The sequence below is a fragment of the Pelodiscus sinensis genome, chromosome 6 (assembly GCF_049634645.1).
Source record: "Pelodiscus sinensis isolate JC-2024 chromosome 6, ASM4963464v1, whole genome shotgun sequence".
Taxonomy (NCBI): domain Eukaryota; kingdom Metazoa; phylum Chordata; order Testudines; family Trionychidae; genus Pelodiscus; species Pelodiscus sinensis.
Window position 1 is genome coordinate 112,364,568 of NC_134716.1, and position 20,466 is coordinate 112,385,033.

At 40.8% G+C, this 20,466-nt stretch overlaps 1 protein-coding gene across 5 annotated transcripts in view; it reads left to right on the forward strand.

Moving 5' to 3' along the window:
• The window catches only part of CCDC68 (coiled-coil domain containing 68), a 30,059-nt gene extending 15,931 nt beyond the window's left edge, over positions 1–14,128 (forward strand). For all 5 annotated transcript variants that reach the window (XM_075932643.1, XM_014570229.3, XM_014570230.3 and 2 more), the window contains 5 exons: positions 2,262–2,344; positions 3,425–3,530; positions 7,770–7,853; positions 12,147–12,223; positions 13,583–14,128. In XM_075932643.1, coding sequence (XP_075788758.1) covers positions 2,262–2,344; positions 3,425–3,530; positions 7,770–7,853; positions 12,147–12,223; positions 13,583–13,646 — 414 coding nt within the window. In that variant the 3' untranslated portion in view covers positions 13,647–14,128. The remainder of the gene's footprint in view (positions 1–2,261; positions 2,345–3,424; positions 3,531–7,769; positions 7,854–12,146; positions 12,224–13,582) is intronic.
• Positions 14,129–20,466: the final 6,338 nt, after the last annotated feature.

Here is a 20,466-nt window from a genome sequence, read left to right on the forward strand (position 1 = left end):
TGTTGAGACTGGGGGGGGGTGGCGCAGGGAGCGTGTGGGTGTTGGGGCTTGGGGGGCAGGCAGCGTTGGGGAGAGGCAGCATATGGCTGTTGGGACTTGGGGGGCCAGGCAGCATTAGGCGTTGGGATTTGGGGGGGGACAGGCAGTGTTTGGGTGCTGGGATTTGGGGGGCAGGCAGGGTGTGGCTATGTGGAGGATGGCGCACAGATGGGCCATAGGGAGGACCAGCGGGCAGGGGTGTCTGACTCATCAGACAGGCCAAAATTACCATTCCAGCCTCTCAAAAAGCTCCTGGCTGGGCGGGGCAGCTGGCAACTCCCCCTGCTCCCAGGGACGTGTGTGTTTGTGTGTGTGTGTGGGGGGGGGGCACTGTCTGTGGAGCTGGATCGTGCTGCGCCCACGAGTGGGGGGAGGTGGGGACCGGCGGGAGGAGACAGGGTCTCCCTGGCGGGCGGGTCGCTCTGCCCCCGGGCACGGTGGGAAAGAGATCTGGGCTCCCTCTGGGGGAAAGACCGTGCCACCCCCAGCCTCTCTCTGGGTGGGGCAGGAGGGTAGAGCAGCGGGATACCCGGACACCATGGGCAGGTGTCCCCCTTAGCCTCCATGGCAACGAGCCGCCGCCACACGCATACCACGGGCTAACGGAGCTGCTCGTGGACCTGCAGCGAAGGGCAGCGGCGGAGGCAGCTCCAGTAGGTAAGGGCAGCAGCGGCAGATATACAGCAGGGCGAGCAGGGCTGGCGCGGGGCCCGGGACAGCCGCCCCACTCGCCCTGCCTTATATCCGCCGCTGTTTTTAAAAGCAGGTTAGACAGACAGGGATAATCTAGATGGGATAATCTAGATGGTGCTTGGACCTGCCATGAGTGCAGAGGATGGGACTTGATGACCTTTCCATCCCTTCCAGTCCTTTGATTCTATTAAATACCATATGATGGGTCTGGGGAAGGGAGGGAAGGTGCCGCTCCAGCTGACATGAGGCTCCTCTGGGCAGGTGGGGGATGGAACTGCAGGCATCCTCTGGACAAGTTAAGGGCACCGCTGGACAGGTGGAGGTTGGAGCTGTGACCAATCAGGGAATCCTGTGCCTGATGGGTGGTGCTCATGGTTTCTCTTGGCATGGGCGGCGGGGGAGGGTGTACCTTGTGGCTTTGTCTGAGGGAGGGGGCAAGGGCCCTCATTGATTGTGCTGTCCTGCCGCCCAGAATTCCCATCAGTGGGTCTGAGCACTGTGCATGTGCAGCGTTGTAATGCAAACTAGACTGTTGTTTCACTGTGGAACTGGCTGAGGAAAGGTTCTGTGGGTAGAATACAGAAATCTCCATTTTCATGGCTACATGCACCACAGCTAGGAGTCCTTACACTCAGCTCCAAAGGTTAACACATCAACATATAAACCTTGTCTGACTCAGATCTCTTACTCCTAAAAAGAGTTTGCCTTATTGAAGTCATTTGTAAAAGTCTTTGACTTCATTAAGGTCAGGATTTCACCCCTATAGGCTAAGATGATCCATCATGGGATGGCATTATGTATTAGTGTACTCTTTACATTTACAACTAAGGATTATTATACTTGGGTCACTAAATAGTTAGATGTGGGTTACCAAAATTTGTAACTTAAGAGGATTAAAATTGATTTAACTAGAAATCTCTTGACCTTTGGATCCATTTTTGCAATGCAAAGAACCACTGCCCTTTTAGTATAGTTCCTGGAACAGAAAGTGTCTTTGAACACAGTCAATAAGCTAATCTTTTTTTCTGGCAAGCTTTCCTATTTTAAAAAAATAAGATTTACAGTTACAAATTTTTCACTGTAAATCAATACAGCCTCTCCCCGAGTTACAAACGAGTTACGGACCAAACACTTGGTTGTAACTCAATTTGTTCGTAACTCGGACCCCATTGAGTTACATAGCAACTGCGCTGTTCTTAAGCGCGGGTTGTGTTCGTAACTCGGGGATCGCCTTTACAACTGCTCCATGGGAACTTTGGTCGTAAATGTGAACGGTTGTAACTCGACCATTCGCAACTCAGGGAAGGGCTGTACACAGCTGCTCCCTGGTAAATCTGCCTTTTCTGACCCAAATTCAGAATGATGGCAGATGCTTCTGATCTTCACACGGTGAGGGAGGGTGTATCTGTATGTACGGCTGACAAATATCTGGTGGCTTTATATGTTTTTTGGATAGTAATAGAAAAAATAGTTAATCATTTCAAATATTTTTTGTATATGCACATTATCACTATTTCATTATTCCCAAGGAAAAGAAAACATTAATAGGAAAAAAGCAATCATGTGAAGAGAAGCTTCTGGAGATATCATCAGATTCTGAAGATACTAAGAGGTGAGCATGAAGAAATGCTTTTTCTGTTCAACAGGATTATTTCAAGTGACGTACCTAACAATAACTTGGCTAAGTTCTTCCAAGTAGGGTGTATATACGTGGTATTAGGCCTAATGCCCTCACTGTCTTTACATTTTAAAGTAAAATATTAAGCTTTCCTGTGGCATGATCAGTAGGTTTTCCAGATCTGGGTTTATTTAGAGAATAAATACTGCTACTATAACATGTGAAGGCACACAATCAGATCTTGCTGTCCTTACTCTGGAAAAACCCTTAGTTCAATTAACAGGAAATCTGAATAAAAACAAATTACAGATTGGCCTTCAGAGAGGAAACCATTCTATCCATCTCAGCCCCCATCCTGTTAAACAACATTAATATCTTAATGCTTCTGGGGGGCCTCTCACAAACAGTACGTTTTATTAATTTTCTGTCTTAAATACAGTGCAATTTCCTCTGAAGCCTACCTTCCTCCCTAGCTCAAAACCTGAGCTCCAGCCAAAGTTGCAATTTCAAAGCACTGTCAATGTAGCTAGCTCAAACCCAAATCTGTTAGTCCAGGCTGGGAGACTTATTGCCAAGGCTGTGTAGACGTACCCATGCTATACTGCCAAAGTAGTGGTACACTGTCTTCCATGATGCACTCTTGAAGAATTACTCCACTATATTATGCTCAAACTTTATTCTTCCAGTATGAAGCATGAATGGAGCCATTTTTCCTATAATTTAATATAGTCATTACAGATAATATAAGAAATCAATTACAACTTTTCCCTCTTTATATCTGATTACGTTTATTAACCATGAATTAAATTAGTACACGTACAGCTGATGAGTCGAAGCTGAAACAATGAGTTGGAATCCCATGGAAATGGTCACTAAAGGAAGCTTAATGCCTATATTTATAATTCATATATAAATACAACTTTGGCCAAAACCAAAAGATTAGTGGTTGGATAGCTAGTTTGTATATTCTTGTCTTAGAGAACGTAAGTCAGGCCATTTATTAGGTCCTATGAGAATAATATATACCTTCAATAACAGTTGAAAAAGTTACCGGTAATTTGTCTTCCTCACCAGCTATCTTGATCTTCTGATGGAGATTTCCACTCTACGAGAGCAGATTTCTCACTTGCAACATGTGATCCAGATGCAGCATCAAAGCCTACGCAGTGCGATACAAGAGGTCAGATTAATCAAGTGCTCTTAGTGTTCAGGGAACAAACATAAGACACTTGTTTTAGTGCTTCCCTCATTTTGTGAAGTTTATTATTTATGTCTCCATCTCAGGACATGTATCAACAGTTTGAAATAGATTTTATGTAATATTTTATATATAATGGAAAAGTGACATAACATTAAAATGGTGGGAATGGAAATTCTATCACCCAGGGTGACAGTTTGAAATAGAATGCTTCAAGGGAGGAAGGAAGGGTTTTGTTTCCTGCAAGTGTGATGGAAGGCTTGAAGTAGCTGCCCAGGTAGCATAAGAAAATAGGCCTTTACCATAGGGACTACATCAGGAGCTGCTGAATCCCCAACCAATTTAAGGTACTTTAGGAATATCCCTAATATGTGGAGTGTGACAGACCATGGATACTCAATCACTGGGACATGGCTTAATGTAGCTTCCGAAATAGAGTTTGAGTAGCTACTGCTGCAGAGGCAGCAATGAATACAAGTGTATGTTTCACAAAATGATCTGCCTTTTTATGGGGAACATTGAATTTCTAATAATGCTTTGTTGCTGCAGTTTGACACTGTGTAACATTCAATAAAATAAACAGGTGTCTAGAAATCTATAAACTGTCTCACTAGAGGCTCAAATCCTGCTTGCCAGGTGTAATCCTAGTGAAGCAAAATATTTGGTCCCAGATAAAGTGGGAACAAAATTTGAAGCCATTTATGACTTGACATTTCTTTTAAAGAGGGAACTAATATGAGCTGTTTTCATAAGTATTATTTTGAGCTCAGCTAAACTATTTGTGCAAAATGTAATTCACATTTTGTGAATTCTCATAAGATTCAAGCATCTCTCATCAGCCTTAGATAGTTTAGCCCAAGAAAGCTTCAAGTGGGGAATAGATGTGTGTTTTACGAATGAAGAAGGCAAATGTGTTACCCTAAGTGGAAGTGTGACTTCATTCTTTGTTTTTTTTTTAAGACAGCCAGCCATGTCATCACACTTTCTCTAGAGCATTTTCTTTATCATTTAGACTTCATAGAATACCAGGACTAGAAGGGACCTCAAGAGGTCATCAAGTCCAGTTCCCTGCCCTCATGGCAGGACCCAGTACTGACTAGGCCATCCCTGATAGACATTTATCTAACCTACTCTTAATATCTCCACAGATATTCCACAACCTCGCTAGGCAATTTATTCCAAAGTTTAACCACCCTGACAGTTAGGAACATTTTCCTAATGTTCAACCTAAACCTCCCTTACTGCAGTTTAAGCCCATTGCTTTTTGTTCTATCCTCACAGGCCTCTTTGTGACACCCTTTTAGATACATGCCCCTGCTCCATTCCTTCTCCAAGGCCTCACCCTGCTCACTTCATCCCCTTCCTCACTCACTTTCACCAGACTGGGGTATGGAGTTGAGGAGCAGGCTCTGGTCTTGGGGCAGTGGAAGCTGTAGGCTCAGTGCTGGTAGATGAGGGGCAGCATATGGCGACAAGGAACCATTACTATACGTGCCAGTTGCTTTCAGGAGTGGTGCAGGGCCAGGGCAAGAGTAAGCCTGACTTAGCTCCACTGGTCTACCACCCTGCACTTAAACTCCTTCCCACAGCTTACACCCTGAAACCACTCTGGGATCTCAGTCCTCTTCCCTGGGCTAAGCCTGGAGCCCCTCCCAGAAGCCAAGGAGAAATGTTTTTCTCCATCCTCCTTATAACACTATTTTAGATACTTGAAAACTGCTAGCATGTCCCCTCTCAGGTTTCTCTTCTATAACCCCACTTGTTATTAACGGTTCACAATCCTGCTGGAAAGGTATAACTACTCTCTGAGAACAGTTATCCAGCCAGTTATGCACCCACCTTATAGTAGCCCCATCTAAGTTGTATTTGCCTGGTTTATTGATAAGAATATCATGCAAGACCGTATCAAATGCCTTACTAAAGTGTAGGTATACCACGTCCACCGCTTCTCCCTTATCCACAAGACTCGTTATCCTATCAAAGAAAGCTATCAGATTGGTTTGACATGATTTGTTCTTTACAAATCTATGCTGGCTGTTCCCTATCACCTTATTATCTTCCAAGTGTTTGCAGATGATTTTCTTAATTACTTGCTCCATTATCTTTCCTGGCACAGAAGTTAAACGGACTGGTCTGTAATTTCCTGAGTTGTTCTTATTTCCCTTTTTATAGATTGCACTATATTTGCCCTTTTCCAGTCTTCTGGAATCTCTCCTGTCTTCCATGATTTTGCAAAGATGATAGCTAAAGGCTTAGATACCTCCTCTATCAGCTCCTTGAGTATTCTAGAATGCATTTCATCAGGCCCTGGTGAGTTGCAGACATCTAACTTTTCTAAGTGTTTTTTTTACTTGTTCTTTTTGTATTTTATCTTCTAAACCTACCCCCTTCCTACTAGCATTCACTAAGTTAGGCATTCCTTCATCAGACTTCTCGGTGAAGACCGAAACAAAGAAGTCATTAAGCATCTCTGCCATTTCTAAGTTTCCTGTTACTGTTTCTCCCTCCTCACTGAGCAATGGGCCTACCCTGTCCTTTGTCTTCCTCTTGCTTCTAATATATTTATAGAATATCTTCTTGTTTCCCTTTATGCCTGTAGCTAGTTTGAGCTCGTTTTGTGCCTTTCTAATCTTGCCCCTGCATTTCTGTATTGTTTGCCTATATTCATCCTTTGTAATTTGTCCTAGTTTCCATTTTTTATATGACTCCTTTTTTATTCTTAGATCATGCAAGATCTCCTGGTTGATCCAAGGTGGTCTTTTGCCATATTTTCTATCTTTCCTATGCAGTGGAATAGCTTGCTTTTGGGCCCTTAATAATGTCCTTTTGAAAAACTGCTAACCCTCTTCAGTTGTTTTCCCCCTCCGTCTTGCTTCCCATGGGACCTTACCTACCAGATCTCTGAACTTACCAAAATCTGCCTTCCTGAAATCCATTGTCTCTAATTTGCTGTTCAACCTTCTACCATACCTTAGAATCATGAACTTTATGATTTCATGATCACTTTCACCTAAGGTGCCTTCCACTTTCAAATTCTCAACCAGTTCCTCCCTATTTGATAAAATCAAATCTAGAACAGATTCCCCCCCTACTAGCTTTTTCAACCTTCTGAAATAAAAAGTTGTCTTCAATACAGTCCAAGAACTTGGATAGTCTGTCCCGCTGTGTTAGTTTCCCAACATACATCTGGATAGTTCAAATACCCCATCACCACCAAATCCTGTGCTTTGGATAATTTTGTTGGTTGTTTAAAAAAAGTCTCATCCACCTCTTCCGCCTGGGTAGGTGGCCTGTAGTAGACCCCTAGCATGACATCACCCTTGTTTTTTACCCCTTTTAGCCTAACGCAGAGACTCTCAGCACGTCCGTCTCCTATGTCCATCTCTACCTCAGTCCAAGAGTGTTCATTTTTAATATATAAGGCAACACCTTCTCCCTTTTATCCCCGCCTGTCCTTCCTGAGTAAGCTGTACCCTTCTATACCGATATTCCAATCGTGTGTATTATCCCACCGAGTCTCTGTGATGCCAACAATGTCATAGTTGTATTTATTTATTAGCACTTCTAGTTCTTCCTGCTTATTATCCATATTTCTTGCATTTGTATATAAGCATCTAAGATCCTGATTTGATCTTGCCTCCCAATTCTGCCTTGTCCCTTCTTTCTCTCTACTAGTATAGCCCACACTCCCTCCCATTTCCAACCCATCTTCCAGGTTTCCATGTTCTTCACTTACCTGTAGGCTTTGGTCACCTGTCCCCGTTGAACCTAGTTTAAAAGTTCAGACTATATTTACTTTCTTAATCCCCATGCTTATTTCCCCTCTATTTAAAGTGTATCTAATATATTCTAGGTTGAATGTCTTTAATCCAGAACTCTCTCATCCAGACACATCCGTCGCCCAGAATGATTTTAGTTAGCTAGATGTCCACTTTTCATGGGTGTGACAAATTTCCCGTGATCCCATAAAGTTTGTTTACAGCCACCAGTCTTTGCTCTCAGTGTTCTGTGCTGTTATTTAGCTCTAATTTACCCCTAAATGTCTTCTAAGAGCACAGTAAGCAGGGAAAGTGTTGGTAATGCTGCGAGATAATACTGACTTCCCGTGGTCCAGAAAATTCTCTCATTTGGAACCGGTCAGGTCCTGAGGGTTCCAGTCTAGAGAGGTTCAACCTGTACAAGATTGGAAAACCATTGCTAACTTTACTTTCTAACTCTTAGATCGAAGAACTGAACAGCGAACTACAAAACCAAGATAAACAAATTAAGATTATGGAAGAAAAGATAAATGTGCTTGAAGCTCAGGTAAAGGGAAAGGTGATATCCTAACAAATTCTACAATTGTGAGCCCAAAACTATTTAAAATCTGCATAGTTTTGAGTCTTTTTTTTCTTGACTAAGTACTCATCAAGAAATTTATATCTTCTACAGCCAACTGTATGGTACAGTAAGATTCTTTAAACTTTTTTCTATGGACAGAGAAGTGGGAATATTTAGTATAGTGCAGGTGAGTTTTTCAAAAGCACTATCAAAGATCAAGCTCTGCTACTGAGTAAAACAGTACATTTCATCAAATCTGGAATGCTTTTGGGGTCTTTCACTTCATATATCCCTAGAACTATTTCTATTCATATACAGGACTGGTAAGTTTGGAAGGAAAAACGTCAAAACTGCTAGTTTCTGTTTAAAAATTATTACTTGCACTACCTGCCAGGCACTTTCCAAATATGTGCCTACCCCAAAGAGCACCACCTGAGAACACAATCAATGTGTAAAGATATTAAGGTGAGAGAAGAAAGAATAATCACTTTTTTGTACCCCCTTTCCTCAGCCACCCTTCTGCTTAATGTTAATTCTTTGTAGGTCACAGGCTGGAAGTGGGTTTTGCATTTCATAGGGACTGAAGGGAAGCAATGTGTATTTGGGAATGACTAGAGAGGAGGAGGCTGCAGATATGAAATGAATGCCTGAATGAAAATTGTAACAGTAAGAATATAATCGAGGCCCTGATCCTACAAACACCTACACAGCAAACCTTGCACCCACATGAAGTGAAGTACGTGTGTAAATATTCTCAGCATTGGTCCTATCAAAATGTGCATATTTGGCTTTTCTAACGCCTCTTGCTCACTTTCAGCTTCTGAGGAAATACTAAGGCTTGGTAGTTTGGAAACCATTAGGCTATAGTGAAGAACTGTGCATTCTTTCAACATAATTATCCCTTATTATTATTATTATTATTAGACAATCTTTCTATTAAATGGCCACCATTTGTCTGTCTGTTATGGGATTTTCAGTTTTCAGACGTACATGCATATACATATACAAACATATGGGTGTGCATTGTATTTGTATTGCAAGAGTTAGAAAGGCTTCTGCAAAGTTCTGGAGTGCCTTAGGGGATAGAGAATTTACCTGGGGAGCACAGGGTGGTATGTATAAGACCAGCCACTCTGGGAACAGCTGGAGGCTTGAACATCTTGCTCTTCGGTGATCTCCTTCAACTTCCATCAATATCAGCCAGTCCCATTTATAAGCAACCTGTTTTAGTTAGACCTGCTGTGCATCTCTGGTGCCTCTTTCGCTTTTGTGAATTGACTGAAAACATGTGACAGTGAGGGCATACAACATTTATCGACATTTTAAATAATCTTCCAGAGGAAAAACTCCCACGAGAACAACTACATATTTTGCTGCGTAAATGTGAGGAAAGCAAACAACAAGGCGACTTTTCACCCAGAAAAGTTTGAGAATCATGCTGACTTGTAAAGTGGTAGATGATCACAATAATCAAGTTTTGTCCAGTTTAGACCATGCAAACTGCCAAATGTTCACAATCACAGTGCAAGATATGCTCATTGAGCAGAGAAGACGAGTGCCTAACCTTTATCAAGCTATCAGAGGGGTAGCCGTGTTAGTCTGAATCTGCAAAAGCGATGAGGAGTCCTGTGGCACCTTATAGACTAACTGAAGTGTAGGAGCATAAGCTTTCGTGGGCAAAGACCCACTTCGTCAGATGCATGCATCTGACGAAGTGGGTCTTTGCCCACGAAAGCTTATGCTCCTACACTTCAGTTAGTCTATAAGGTGCCACAGGACTCCTCATCGCTTTATCAAGCTAGCCCCCAAAGATTACCGTAATTGAATGGCAGGCATTCCAAAGAGAATTGGAATGCATCTGGGTGCTAAAGTTATACTTCAGTACAATGTTGACCAAGCAAAAGGTGTAGTCAATGGCAAAATTGGCACCATCATCAATATAATATAGCCCTACTTCTGCTGCAACAAAATTCACTAAACCAATATCCCTAAAGTTGAAATTGAATTCAAAAGCAATGTCAGAAAGCACATCATCGAGCCAATCACATGTCAGTTTCAACCAAATTTTGGATACTGCTTGGTGGAGCGGTGAATGCTTCCAATCATCCACGCTTATGCTATCAGTGTCCACAAATTACAAGGGACCACGGTAGAAAGAGTAGTTGTGAACCTTAGCTCTCAATACTCTGCACCAGCTCAACCATTTGTGCCTCTCACTCGAGTACGTTCTTTAGGTGTAGAGATCGACAAAATCGATCCAAACAAATTAATGGGCGACAATGTTTGTCATAAAGACACCTTAGAAGAATTACAGCATCTTCAAAGCCTTCCTCCTTTTCACCAACAAAACAATTGATCAATCACCTCCATTACTTTATCGTTGCCTTACACACAACTATTTTTCATTACAAATGTAAATACTTAGTGCAAAAACATTTTGTAAAAAATCTAGCTCAAAATATAGAAGCATATCAAAATGAACCTTGGAGTTTTTATTACTTGAAACACACTAGATTTAAGACCAAAAAGACAAAAATTATAAACTTTTAAAAAAGACAATCTTTCTAAAAGCGCACCAAAAGACTAAAAATAATAAAAAAAGTGCACCAAAAAGTCAAAAATAAAATTTTAAGCTGGCAATTTAGGACAAAGATTGGATAGCTAACAATTAGTAACTAGCTTGAATCGTACTTAGCCATCCAATATTTCTCTTAAATTGCTAGCTTAAAACTTTATTTTTCACTTTTTGGTGCACTTTTAGAAAGATTCTTTTTTAAAAGTTCATTATATATATTTTTTTCCAGGATTGCATAGAAACTAGTATCTTGTCAATTCTACATAGTAATCAGTAGCAATATTGTTGTTTGTTTTTGTGTAGAGTTTTGGCAGCATTTTATAGTTTATAAGAATCTTGTATAATGAAGAATTGCAGCAATATAGTTCCTGACATCCCATTGTAAACACTAGTCTATAATCCTGGAATTTACATTAACATTAGTACATTAACTGTATCACAAATAAAATGCTTTTCTGCTATTCAGAATCTCAATTTCAGTCATAGCAAATCCAGTGAATTCATTCGAATTCAAGTATTGTGGGGGATTATATGCAATACATCCATATACAGTAAAACATATATTTGTTATATTAATTATAATTCTCATTATATAGAACTACACATCTTCAAAATGACTTGTAGAGGCTAATCAATTTTACAGCATCCCAGCTAGATACTGTATATAAGGCCATCCCTGTCCTTACATACAGTGGATGGATCTCAATCTAAATAAACAAGACAGATCAAAGGATATTATTGCCACTTTTCAGATAGATTAGAAGGGGAAACCAATGCTTCATGTGAGACATTGAATAGCTGAAGCATCCAGGCCTCAAAGAGACTGGGAGCTTGAGGCACTGCAGCAGAAGAGCCAAAACAAGGGAGGCACTTTTTTTTTAATTGGATAAATAAATGACTTTAGGTTGAACCTCTCTAGTATGGCACTCTCTTATCTGGCAACATCTGTGGTCTGGCATGATTTTCATTTGCTGAATGTCCATTTATCTTGGGTGTGGCTATGTTTCCTACTGTCCGGTAAATTTTGTTTACAGCCATCAGTCCTGGCTCTCAGTTTTCTGTGCTGTTGTTTAGCTCTAATTTACCCATAAATGTCTTCTAAGAGCCCAAAAAGCAGTGGAAGTTTTGGTAATGCTGCTGTACAATATTGACTCCTCATGGGTCCAGCAAATTCTGGTTTGGCACCGGTCAGATCTCAAGGGTGCCAGATTAGAGAGGTTCAACCTGTGCATAAAAAATAGTGTAGTCAAAACCTTCTTTTTCTATCGTAAAAACAGATTTGATGGAGAATGTTCAATCATACTTTTCAACTAACAAAAATACTCTCAAAAGTCAAAATAGCTATGTGGAATTTTCTTTCAATAGAGCAAGAGACAAACATTGACAATAATGCTGGGTGCAGGAACCTGAAATTTCTTCAGTTTTTGAGGACTGGTCAGCATGCCAAGATTTTCAAAAGTGACTGCATGATATCCCTTAGTGCCTGCAAACTGTACTGACATTCTGGATGCCCCAAATGGCCAAATCCTAAAATGGTGTGAACTGAGTAGCTCTGTTGAAGTCAATGTACTAATTGGACATGCTTCAGTTCATGTATTGATTTATGCCAGCTGAGCGCTCACCCACAAACTGTATTTTTGACTTCCTTAAATGTGAATAAAATGTTGGTAGAAATGCAATTAATTTTAGTGTCTCAATTGCAGAAAAAAGAACTTAAATTCAAGGTGGAATTCTGGTCTGGCCAACCCACGATGAAAGTTTCAAAAGGCGTCTCAACAATGTAAGATTCATTTGAAGTTATTACCATATATCTGAAGCTTCAGGGGGTAGCTGAATTAGTCTGTATAGGATACACTTAAAAAACAACAAATGGCCTGGTAGCACTTTATAGACTAATAAAACATGTGGCTCGTGGGCACAGCCCACTTCTTCAGATTACCAGAGTTTTCAGTTCTATCCCTTACACTGCAGATGTTAAGCATAACAAATCATATTGAATTATTAATGGGTGCTGTGTGTTGTTAATATCAAACTTATTCCAAATTGCTTGAATCATTCTATTTTGGTCTTGTTGGAGATGGTCATGGTTTTTTTTATACTGTAGTGTTTTTATAGAAAAATAAACCAAAACCTCCGCGTATGAGAGAAGTTAAGTAATCAGCATTCTAAAGAACAGGGATCTTAATTGTCCCACTGGGAAATAAATCCATCAATGGTGCTTCATTCTTCCTAAATCTCGTGTTGTATTCTGACTTGCAAATAGGAGTGCCTTCAGTCTGGAGAGTAAATAGGACAAACATTACAGCTGAAACGCTTGTGCAGTTAAAATCATATAGCTGCACCAACTAGTTAGCATCTGCACAAAATTGTAAGTCAGATCAACACTAAATATGAAAACTAGCTTTTAGTAATTGATAAAGAAGATGCAGAATACTGTGATTAGTATTAGATTGGGATTAGTCTCACCATTTCAACTGTAAAAACCTCTTACAGTAGAGGATTGCCATTTCCATTAATGCTACTTTAATGATGTGTGGTATTCATTGGGAGATAAAATTACACATTCACAAAAAAAAGGAAAGAAAAACATTAAGGCTATGTCTACACTTGTAGCTTCTTGCACAAGAAATATGCAAATGAGGCTAAGCGTGGAATATCGCTGGGCCTCATTTGCATACCTAATGAGCCACCATTTTTGCAAAAGAAGCTCTTGTGCCAGAAGGAGCGGTCTACACTGACCCTTTTTGCGCAAGAAAACCCCTCTTGCGCAATGTCGTTATTCTGGGAAATAATCGGCATAGTGGCATTGCGCAAGAGGGTTTTTCTTATGCAAGAAGAGCATAAGACTCTTTCAGAAAACCCTTAGGTCTTGAGTGGGATCAACAATTCCATTAGAGGAAGCGAATTGTTCACCCAAGGATCAGCATTGGTGGGCTCTGGAGAGGGGAGTCATTACCACAGAGGAAAGGCAGCCATGATCTAAGTCTCTCATGAGAGACTGTAAGGGGAAGAATGAGGATGAGGACAGATATTTCACACTAGTGTCTGAGTACAGTAGAAATGTCTAGTTCTCTATACTAAATTTGTTTCATTTTGGCATGCTTCATATTCTGGCTGGTAATTATCTTCTCTTTTTTAGTTCCAGGTTTGATGGAGTGTCTCCTTATGCACTGCTAGCTAGGCTACGGAAGCAAAATGGGTAGATGAGTCCATCACTGATGTCTGTTTCCAGCTTCCTCATAAAGAAGCTCTGTTTGTCTCTGCTAATGACCCTCCATTCAGCCCTTTTATATACCTTGTTATAACACAGCAATATAACACTTGACAGGGTTGGCAACCAGGAATCGTGCTTGGATGAAAGAAGATTCACTAAATAAATCTGGATTTAATGCGAGAACTGAAGACATTATGGTCTTTAATGTATAGCCAATTTAGAGCAGCATCCTAGGGATGTTGCAATATATGTTATTGTAACATCTTTTCACCTATGAAAGAGTTCATCTTCAACAAGCATTTTATGGGCCACGAGATACCTCAAACATATTCAATCTAAAATGTTCATAATTATATGTAAAAGAGACTGTGGTGTTTGTCAAGTTAAGACAATATGATAATATAAATTAAGAACTTTTTAAAATTGAGAAGTTAATTGTAAAGGGCTGTTTAATAAATTATATTTAATCTTTTCAAACTTTCCATGTTAGTTTTTAAACTTGTCTTTTCTAAAAGCTATAGTATGTGTGTCAACGAGGGATGTGTAGCTGTCAGAATGTAAAAACTAATAAAAGAAAGTTCTTCTTCACACAGCGTGTAGTCAACCTGTGGAACTCCTTGCCAGAGGAGGCTGTGAAGGCTAGGACTATAATATAGTTTAAAGAGAAGCTAGATAATTTCATGGAGCTTAGGTCCATAAAAGGCTATTAGCCAGGGGATAAATGGCCTCTGTTTGTCAGAGGCTGGAGAGGGATGGCAGGAGACAAATCGCTTGATCATTGTCTTCTGTCCACCCTATCTGGGGCACCTGGTGCTGGCCACTGTCGGCAGACAGGATACTGAGCTAGATGGACCTTTGGTCTGACCCAGTACGGCCATTCTTATGTTCTTAATACAGTATAGGTTATTTTGGTTTTTATACAAGCATTGGATAGGTTCTTCTAATGGTCGTACAGATGATGACATTCTATGCATGTTTGCAGCATTCTCAGACTTTGGGAAAAGCCTCATGACTGCTCTAAATAGTTTTAGGCAAAGTAAAAGCTTACTTTCTATGGCACTTTATCATCATCTGTCTAGGAAAATAAATCAGTTGTTTTAAGTTTTGCAATAACCATATGTAGTTTAAAATTCTTACCTGACTTGTCAGAATGTTGTAATCCAGCTGTTTGTTTGTATTTTGAAGCTTTTCCAAAGTGAACTTTCTTTCTAGAGCCTGCCACTAAGTCTTAACTAAGCTACTACTGTAAGGAGCCAGAGTAATTGTTTCTGTACCCTTTCACTCCTGAGTGAGTCTCCCTGGCTGTTGTTTGGGAGGGAATAAACATCCTAGGACCTGTAACAGAACTGAGCTACTTTCATATTTGCTGTTAGGGTGTGTCTACACTGCACCATAACTCAAAATAAGATGCGCAATTTGAGCTATGCAAATTGCATATCTTATTTCAATACTATTTTGAAATAAAGCACTATTCCGAAATGTCCCTTGCTCTTTGTTGAATGAGGTTTACAGGGTTTGACTGCTGGCTAAGACAGAGCTCTGCCACTACAGCCTGGCTGAAAAGGCCAATTACAGCCAGCTGAGCAAGCCCATGCCTAAAGGTCTAATAGAAGCAGCTGTGGGCCTCATTCGCCAGAGGGCTAATTTAGGCAGTCAGAGGGGAAGGAGCCAGAGAGTGGCTGAGTGTGTGTGCGCGCGCCCCATCCAGAAGGAGAAGGTAGCTAAGTTAACTGCTGGGAAAACCAAACTCTGTAAATAGAAGGTGGTGGGAAGTTGGCACAAGCAATGAAAAGACACAGGTGATTCCACAATAGAGGATCTCCGAGTGATTTGTGGTTGAAGAAGGGGTCGCAGGGCAAGGATCCTGCCACAAGGGACATTGGAATAGTGAGCCCAAAATAATGGGCTTGCTGTTAGGATGCAGGATAGCTATTTTGGGATACTCCGATATCCTGAAATAGTTTTGCAGTGTAGATGTAGCCTTAGTGGGCAGTGACCAGAATCCACTACCACACTGACTAAATTCAAACTAGGGATGGAAGAAACTACTTGAGTAGTCGACTACCCAATAAGTTTAGACTTATGGGGTAGTCAAGTCACTACTTGCTCTTCCCCTTACTGCCTCTGTATTGGAGGCAGCAAGTCGGGGAGAAAGCAGGAGCAGTTGCTGGAGGAAGCTGGCTTAAAAGCTGGTTCCCCCCGGCACCGTCTCCACAATGTGTGGGGGGAGGCAGAGCTGCAGTGGTCCCAGAGCCAGTGTGAGCCAGGAGCTAACCCTGCTACGGCTCTGCATTTTAAATGTAGAAAGAGCCTGGTGGCCTCTTACTATATTTAAACCGCAGAGCCACAATGGGGGTAGCGAGTACCCCCCATGACTAACTGAGTAGTCGATGGAAATTCGACTACTTCATTAGCTAATTAACTGCTACTTAACATCCCTAATTGAAACTACTGACCTAGATGCTCTGAGGCAGTGCACCTGTGTACTCCCTCACAGCTCTTCATCATGTTGTAATTGGAAGTATGATAGGGTAGTTTGACAGCCCTGAAGCAGCTGGTCAACTTGTTGATTTTCACATGGGAGAAGTTGCTTATACTAATGCTGGATGCAGTATACAACCTTAAAGAAAATTATTAGAAACCCATATATTTAAAGGAAGGGGACAACAAAATATTAACTTTGCTATATGATCACTGCAAATTGTATTGTAATATTTAAAAAAATCTTTAATCAACTTGTACTGATAGGCTAATTTTATGCAGCATGAGGAATGTATATTATGGGGCAAGCCAGCAGAAAACAGTGCAGAGACTAACTTATACCTAAATTACATTTGGCCTGGATGTCTTTATATGAATTTTGGCACTTGTACTTTCTGCAAGGAGCTGATTTTCCTGATATTTAGTCCAAATATGACAAGGGGAAGGCTTCATTCTTGTTACTCAGTGTGGAAGAATTAAGGGATATTATTTCCAGACCTAATTTATAAGGCAGTAGAATTTCAGCAGAGGAGCTGAAGAGTTGTGGTACATACAGGATACAAATTTAAGCAACTGATACATGGTAATCGGCAGTGGATTGTTGGGTGGTTGACAGTCTCTCAGCTGTTGATTAGAATGCTGTAGTATAACAGAGAAGCACAAACTCAGGGATTAGTCTGCACTGGAAGTGTAACTCTGACAGACCCCAGGCATCTGTGGGCAGAACTGAGCTTGGGATTAATGGAGTTTAGTGCATGAGCTAAAAGCCACCTGGCTATTAGAAAGTGAGGCTGTAGAGCAAGCTCATTCTCTAAGTGGTCTCAGTGCCATTAGATGTGGAAGGTCTGTGGGTTACAGAAGCGCTACAGTGGTATTCTCCCCATGGCATTATAAAACCACTTTTGTGAGAGGTGGTAGCTAGATTGACAGGAGATGCTCTCCTACTGCCATAGTGCCCTTCCACAGCTGTTATGACTTTACTTCAGCCAGAGAGTTTATTTATACCCCCCAAGCAACATAAATTAGGCCAACAATCTGAAGTGCAGATAAATCCTCAGAAATACAGCAAGATATTGCTGCAGTGTAGCCTTCAACATTTAACGCCAAGATGAAGACAAGGTCATTTCCTGGGCTACAGGCCATGTTATAAAGCATTGTATTAATGGGAAAACTGTGGCACAGCTCAGATTACCATCCCTTGTGGAAGGCAGGGCTGTGACTGCTCAGAAGGCTATAAAATACTGTTTTCCTACTCTAGCTACCTCTTGTATTACAGAAAATAAATTGTCCAGTACAAGCTCTTTATTTCAGTCTTTATAGTATTATTGCTCCAGGCAACTCTAATCTGGTAGAGGGGAAAAATACACTCATTGGCTGTGTCTAGACTGGTAAGTTTTTCCACAAAAGCAGAACCTGCCAGCTGTCTACACTGGCCACTTGAATTTCCACAAGAACACTGAGTTCCTACTGTCTGAAATCAGTGCTTCTTGCGGAAATACTATGCTGCTCCCATTTGGGCAAAAATCCTTTTGTGCAAAGCTTTTGTGCAAAAGGGCCAGTGTAGACAACTCAGATTTGTTTTGCGCAATAAAGCCCCGATCGCGAAAATGGCAATCATGGCTTTTTTGCAGAAAAGCGCATCTAGATTGGCACGGACGCTTTTCCGCAAAAAGTGCTTTTGCGGAAAAGCGTCCGTGCCAATCTAGATGCTCTTTTCCGCAAATGCTTTTAATGGAAAACTTTTCCGTTAAAAGCATTTCCAGAAAATCATGCCAGTCTAGACGTAGCCAGGTGGGTGTTGCTATTTGAGTGGAATGTCCCATAGTCACTTTTGGGGGAAAACCCACCCTTTAGTCATATACCTTGAAAATTAACTTCAACCTGATCATTTAGTGCTGGATGCACTACGGACTTATAAATGATTAGAAACTCAAATTAAATGTAGGAGCCAGTGAAATATCACTTTATTAACTCCATGCAGAACTGAGAGCAGACTCCGCATTCAAGTAGTTTGTCACTTTAGAATTAGCCCACTGTAAGGTGCAAATGAAGTTTACCTTGTGGCTAGTCTGGTAATTAATTCATACAGTGGCTTACAGTGCTGAGGATGATTAAATGTTTGAACAGGCTTAGTTTAGGGGGAAAAAAAAGTTGACTCTTTGCATGAATGCTAGCATTGTAAACCACATCCCACTACTTGCTCTGCCCACTACATGTCAATCAGGTAGCATTTTCTCTTCCATTTCCCATTGGGGGGACATGATAGCCATTTTCAGGTATCTAAAAGGGTGTCATAAGGAGGAGGGAGAAAACTTGTTCATCTTGGCCTCTGAGGATAGAACAAGAAGCAATGGGCTTAAACTGCAGCAAGGGAGGTTTAGGTTGGACATTAGGAAAAAGTTCTTAACGGTCAGGGTAGTCAAACACTGGAATAAATTGCCTAGGGAGGCTGTGGAATCTCCATCTGTGGAGATATTTAAGAGTAGGTTAGATAAATCTATCAGGGATGGTCTAGACAGTATTTGGCCCTGCCATGGGGGCAGGGGATTGGACTCAATGACCTCTTGAGGGCCCTTCCAGTCCTAGTATTCTATGATTTTTTCTAAAAGAGATTGTGATTGAAGTGTATACTTCTATTAGTAAACAGATGTATTCAAATAAAGCTTAAAGCAGCATCCCCTGCGTGTCTGTACCTTATAATTATTTGACCAAATTCTAAGCTAGTTTCCATCCCCTTGGAGGACTCAGCCTGTGGCTCCTTTTTCATTTAGTAAATGGCTAGTCCACTCAAGAGGAAAATGTTTGCTTAGAAAAAGGACCTGGCAATCTGAACTCTCCAGAGGGTATACTGTTATTAAGCATACCTGCAATGCCACAACACGTTGTTTCAAAATGGGGCAGGCTCTATAGTGACAATCATTTGCATTGTCCCTAACAATGCACAGACAGAGGAACTTGATCTGGTCTAACTGTTGGAGTTAAATTAGGATCTGCTACATGGAAACAGCTAGTAAATATTGAATTGTTCCTTTTTCTGTCCACTTGGTCAGTCACTCTAAACTTGGAATTGTTTGGTGCAAAGCACTAGCCAGCTTGGACAGTTATAGAGACGCTTTATTATTTTCTCCCTCCACCAGCCCCACCACCACAACAGATTAAAAATGCATTTTTATTGTGAAAATAACAGTGCAGAAATTTAATCACAGGATTACATTCCTTGACCATAATTGTACAAATCCAGACACCAGAGAATCATTTGACAATATAGTTTGAAGCCACCAGTAGTTGGTACAACAAAATATAGTGTTATGCAGGCACCACAGTCCATCAAGGGGCATATATAATAAAAATATTATGTTCAAGAGTTTAAAAATCACATTCATAGCACTAGGCATAACGCTTACAGATCTGTTGCAAAGACAAAACAGAAAACATGCTTAAGGTAACATAACATTTAAAAGGTAACAGAAACATTGTTAGCGTGTCATCAGCTGGTTACCTTCAACAACAACAAAAAAAATCATAGAACAATTTAATATCCATAAATAAGGGTCCAGTAAGATACAATTGTTATCTGAGTATACAGTATGTACATTAAAAGCCCTATTGAGCAAGGAGGCTTCCAAATAATGTGATTTTTAAGTTCCCATGTGAAAAAGCACACAATGAAGAGTCATCGTCTGTATTTCCCTGAACTAGAGAATATAGAAGGGGGGGGAGTGGGGAGGCCTAAAAACAGATCTGTCCAGCATCCAGAGGAATGGTTCTCAGCTGATTGCCTGGTCTCCTGTCCAAAAACTGCTCCATGTATGAAGGGAGCAGTGTAGAGTAGATGTTTTAGATGCTATTGAGGAGAGGAAAGCAGCTATGGAAACTGAGTTTCCTGTTGAAAATACACCCAAAAGGATACTGCAAGCATGGTCTTATTTGATTCAGATACACATATTTGGCATTACAGCTGTGTAAAAATGGCATTTTGAGTCAAATCAGAATGGGGCCTGGTATCTGTCTCATGTTTTGTTCCTGGGCTACAGTATTGGTTGCTAAGTTGTTTCCAGTCCAACTACAGACACCACTGACACAATTAGCTCCATCAAAGAAAGCAAGTGTCTTAAACTTTAGTTCACAGCTAGGCTTGGTTAATACTGGAAGTCCAGTTTAAGCTGGATATTTGTCCCTAGAGGCAGGATACTGATCAAGGGATTTATTTGTAAGCCTTACAGGATTAATTTTAGGAGATGAACTCTCCACTTTGAGTGAAACAGGTTTTGAAATAGTTGCTATCAAGCAGGTATCAAAATATCTCTATTAAATATATTTTATTAAAG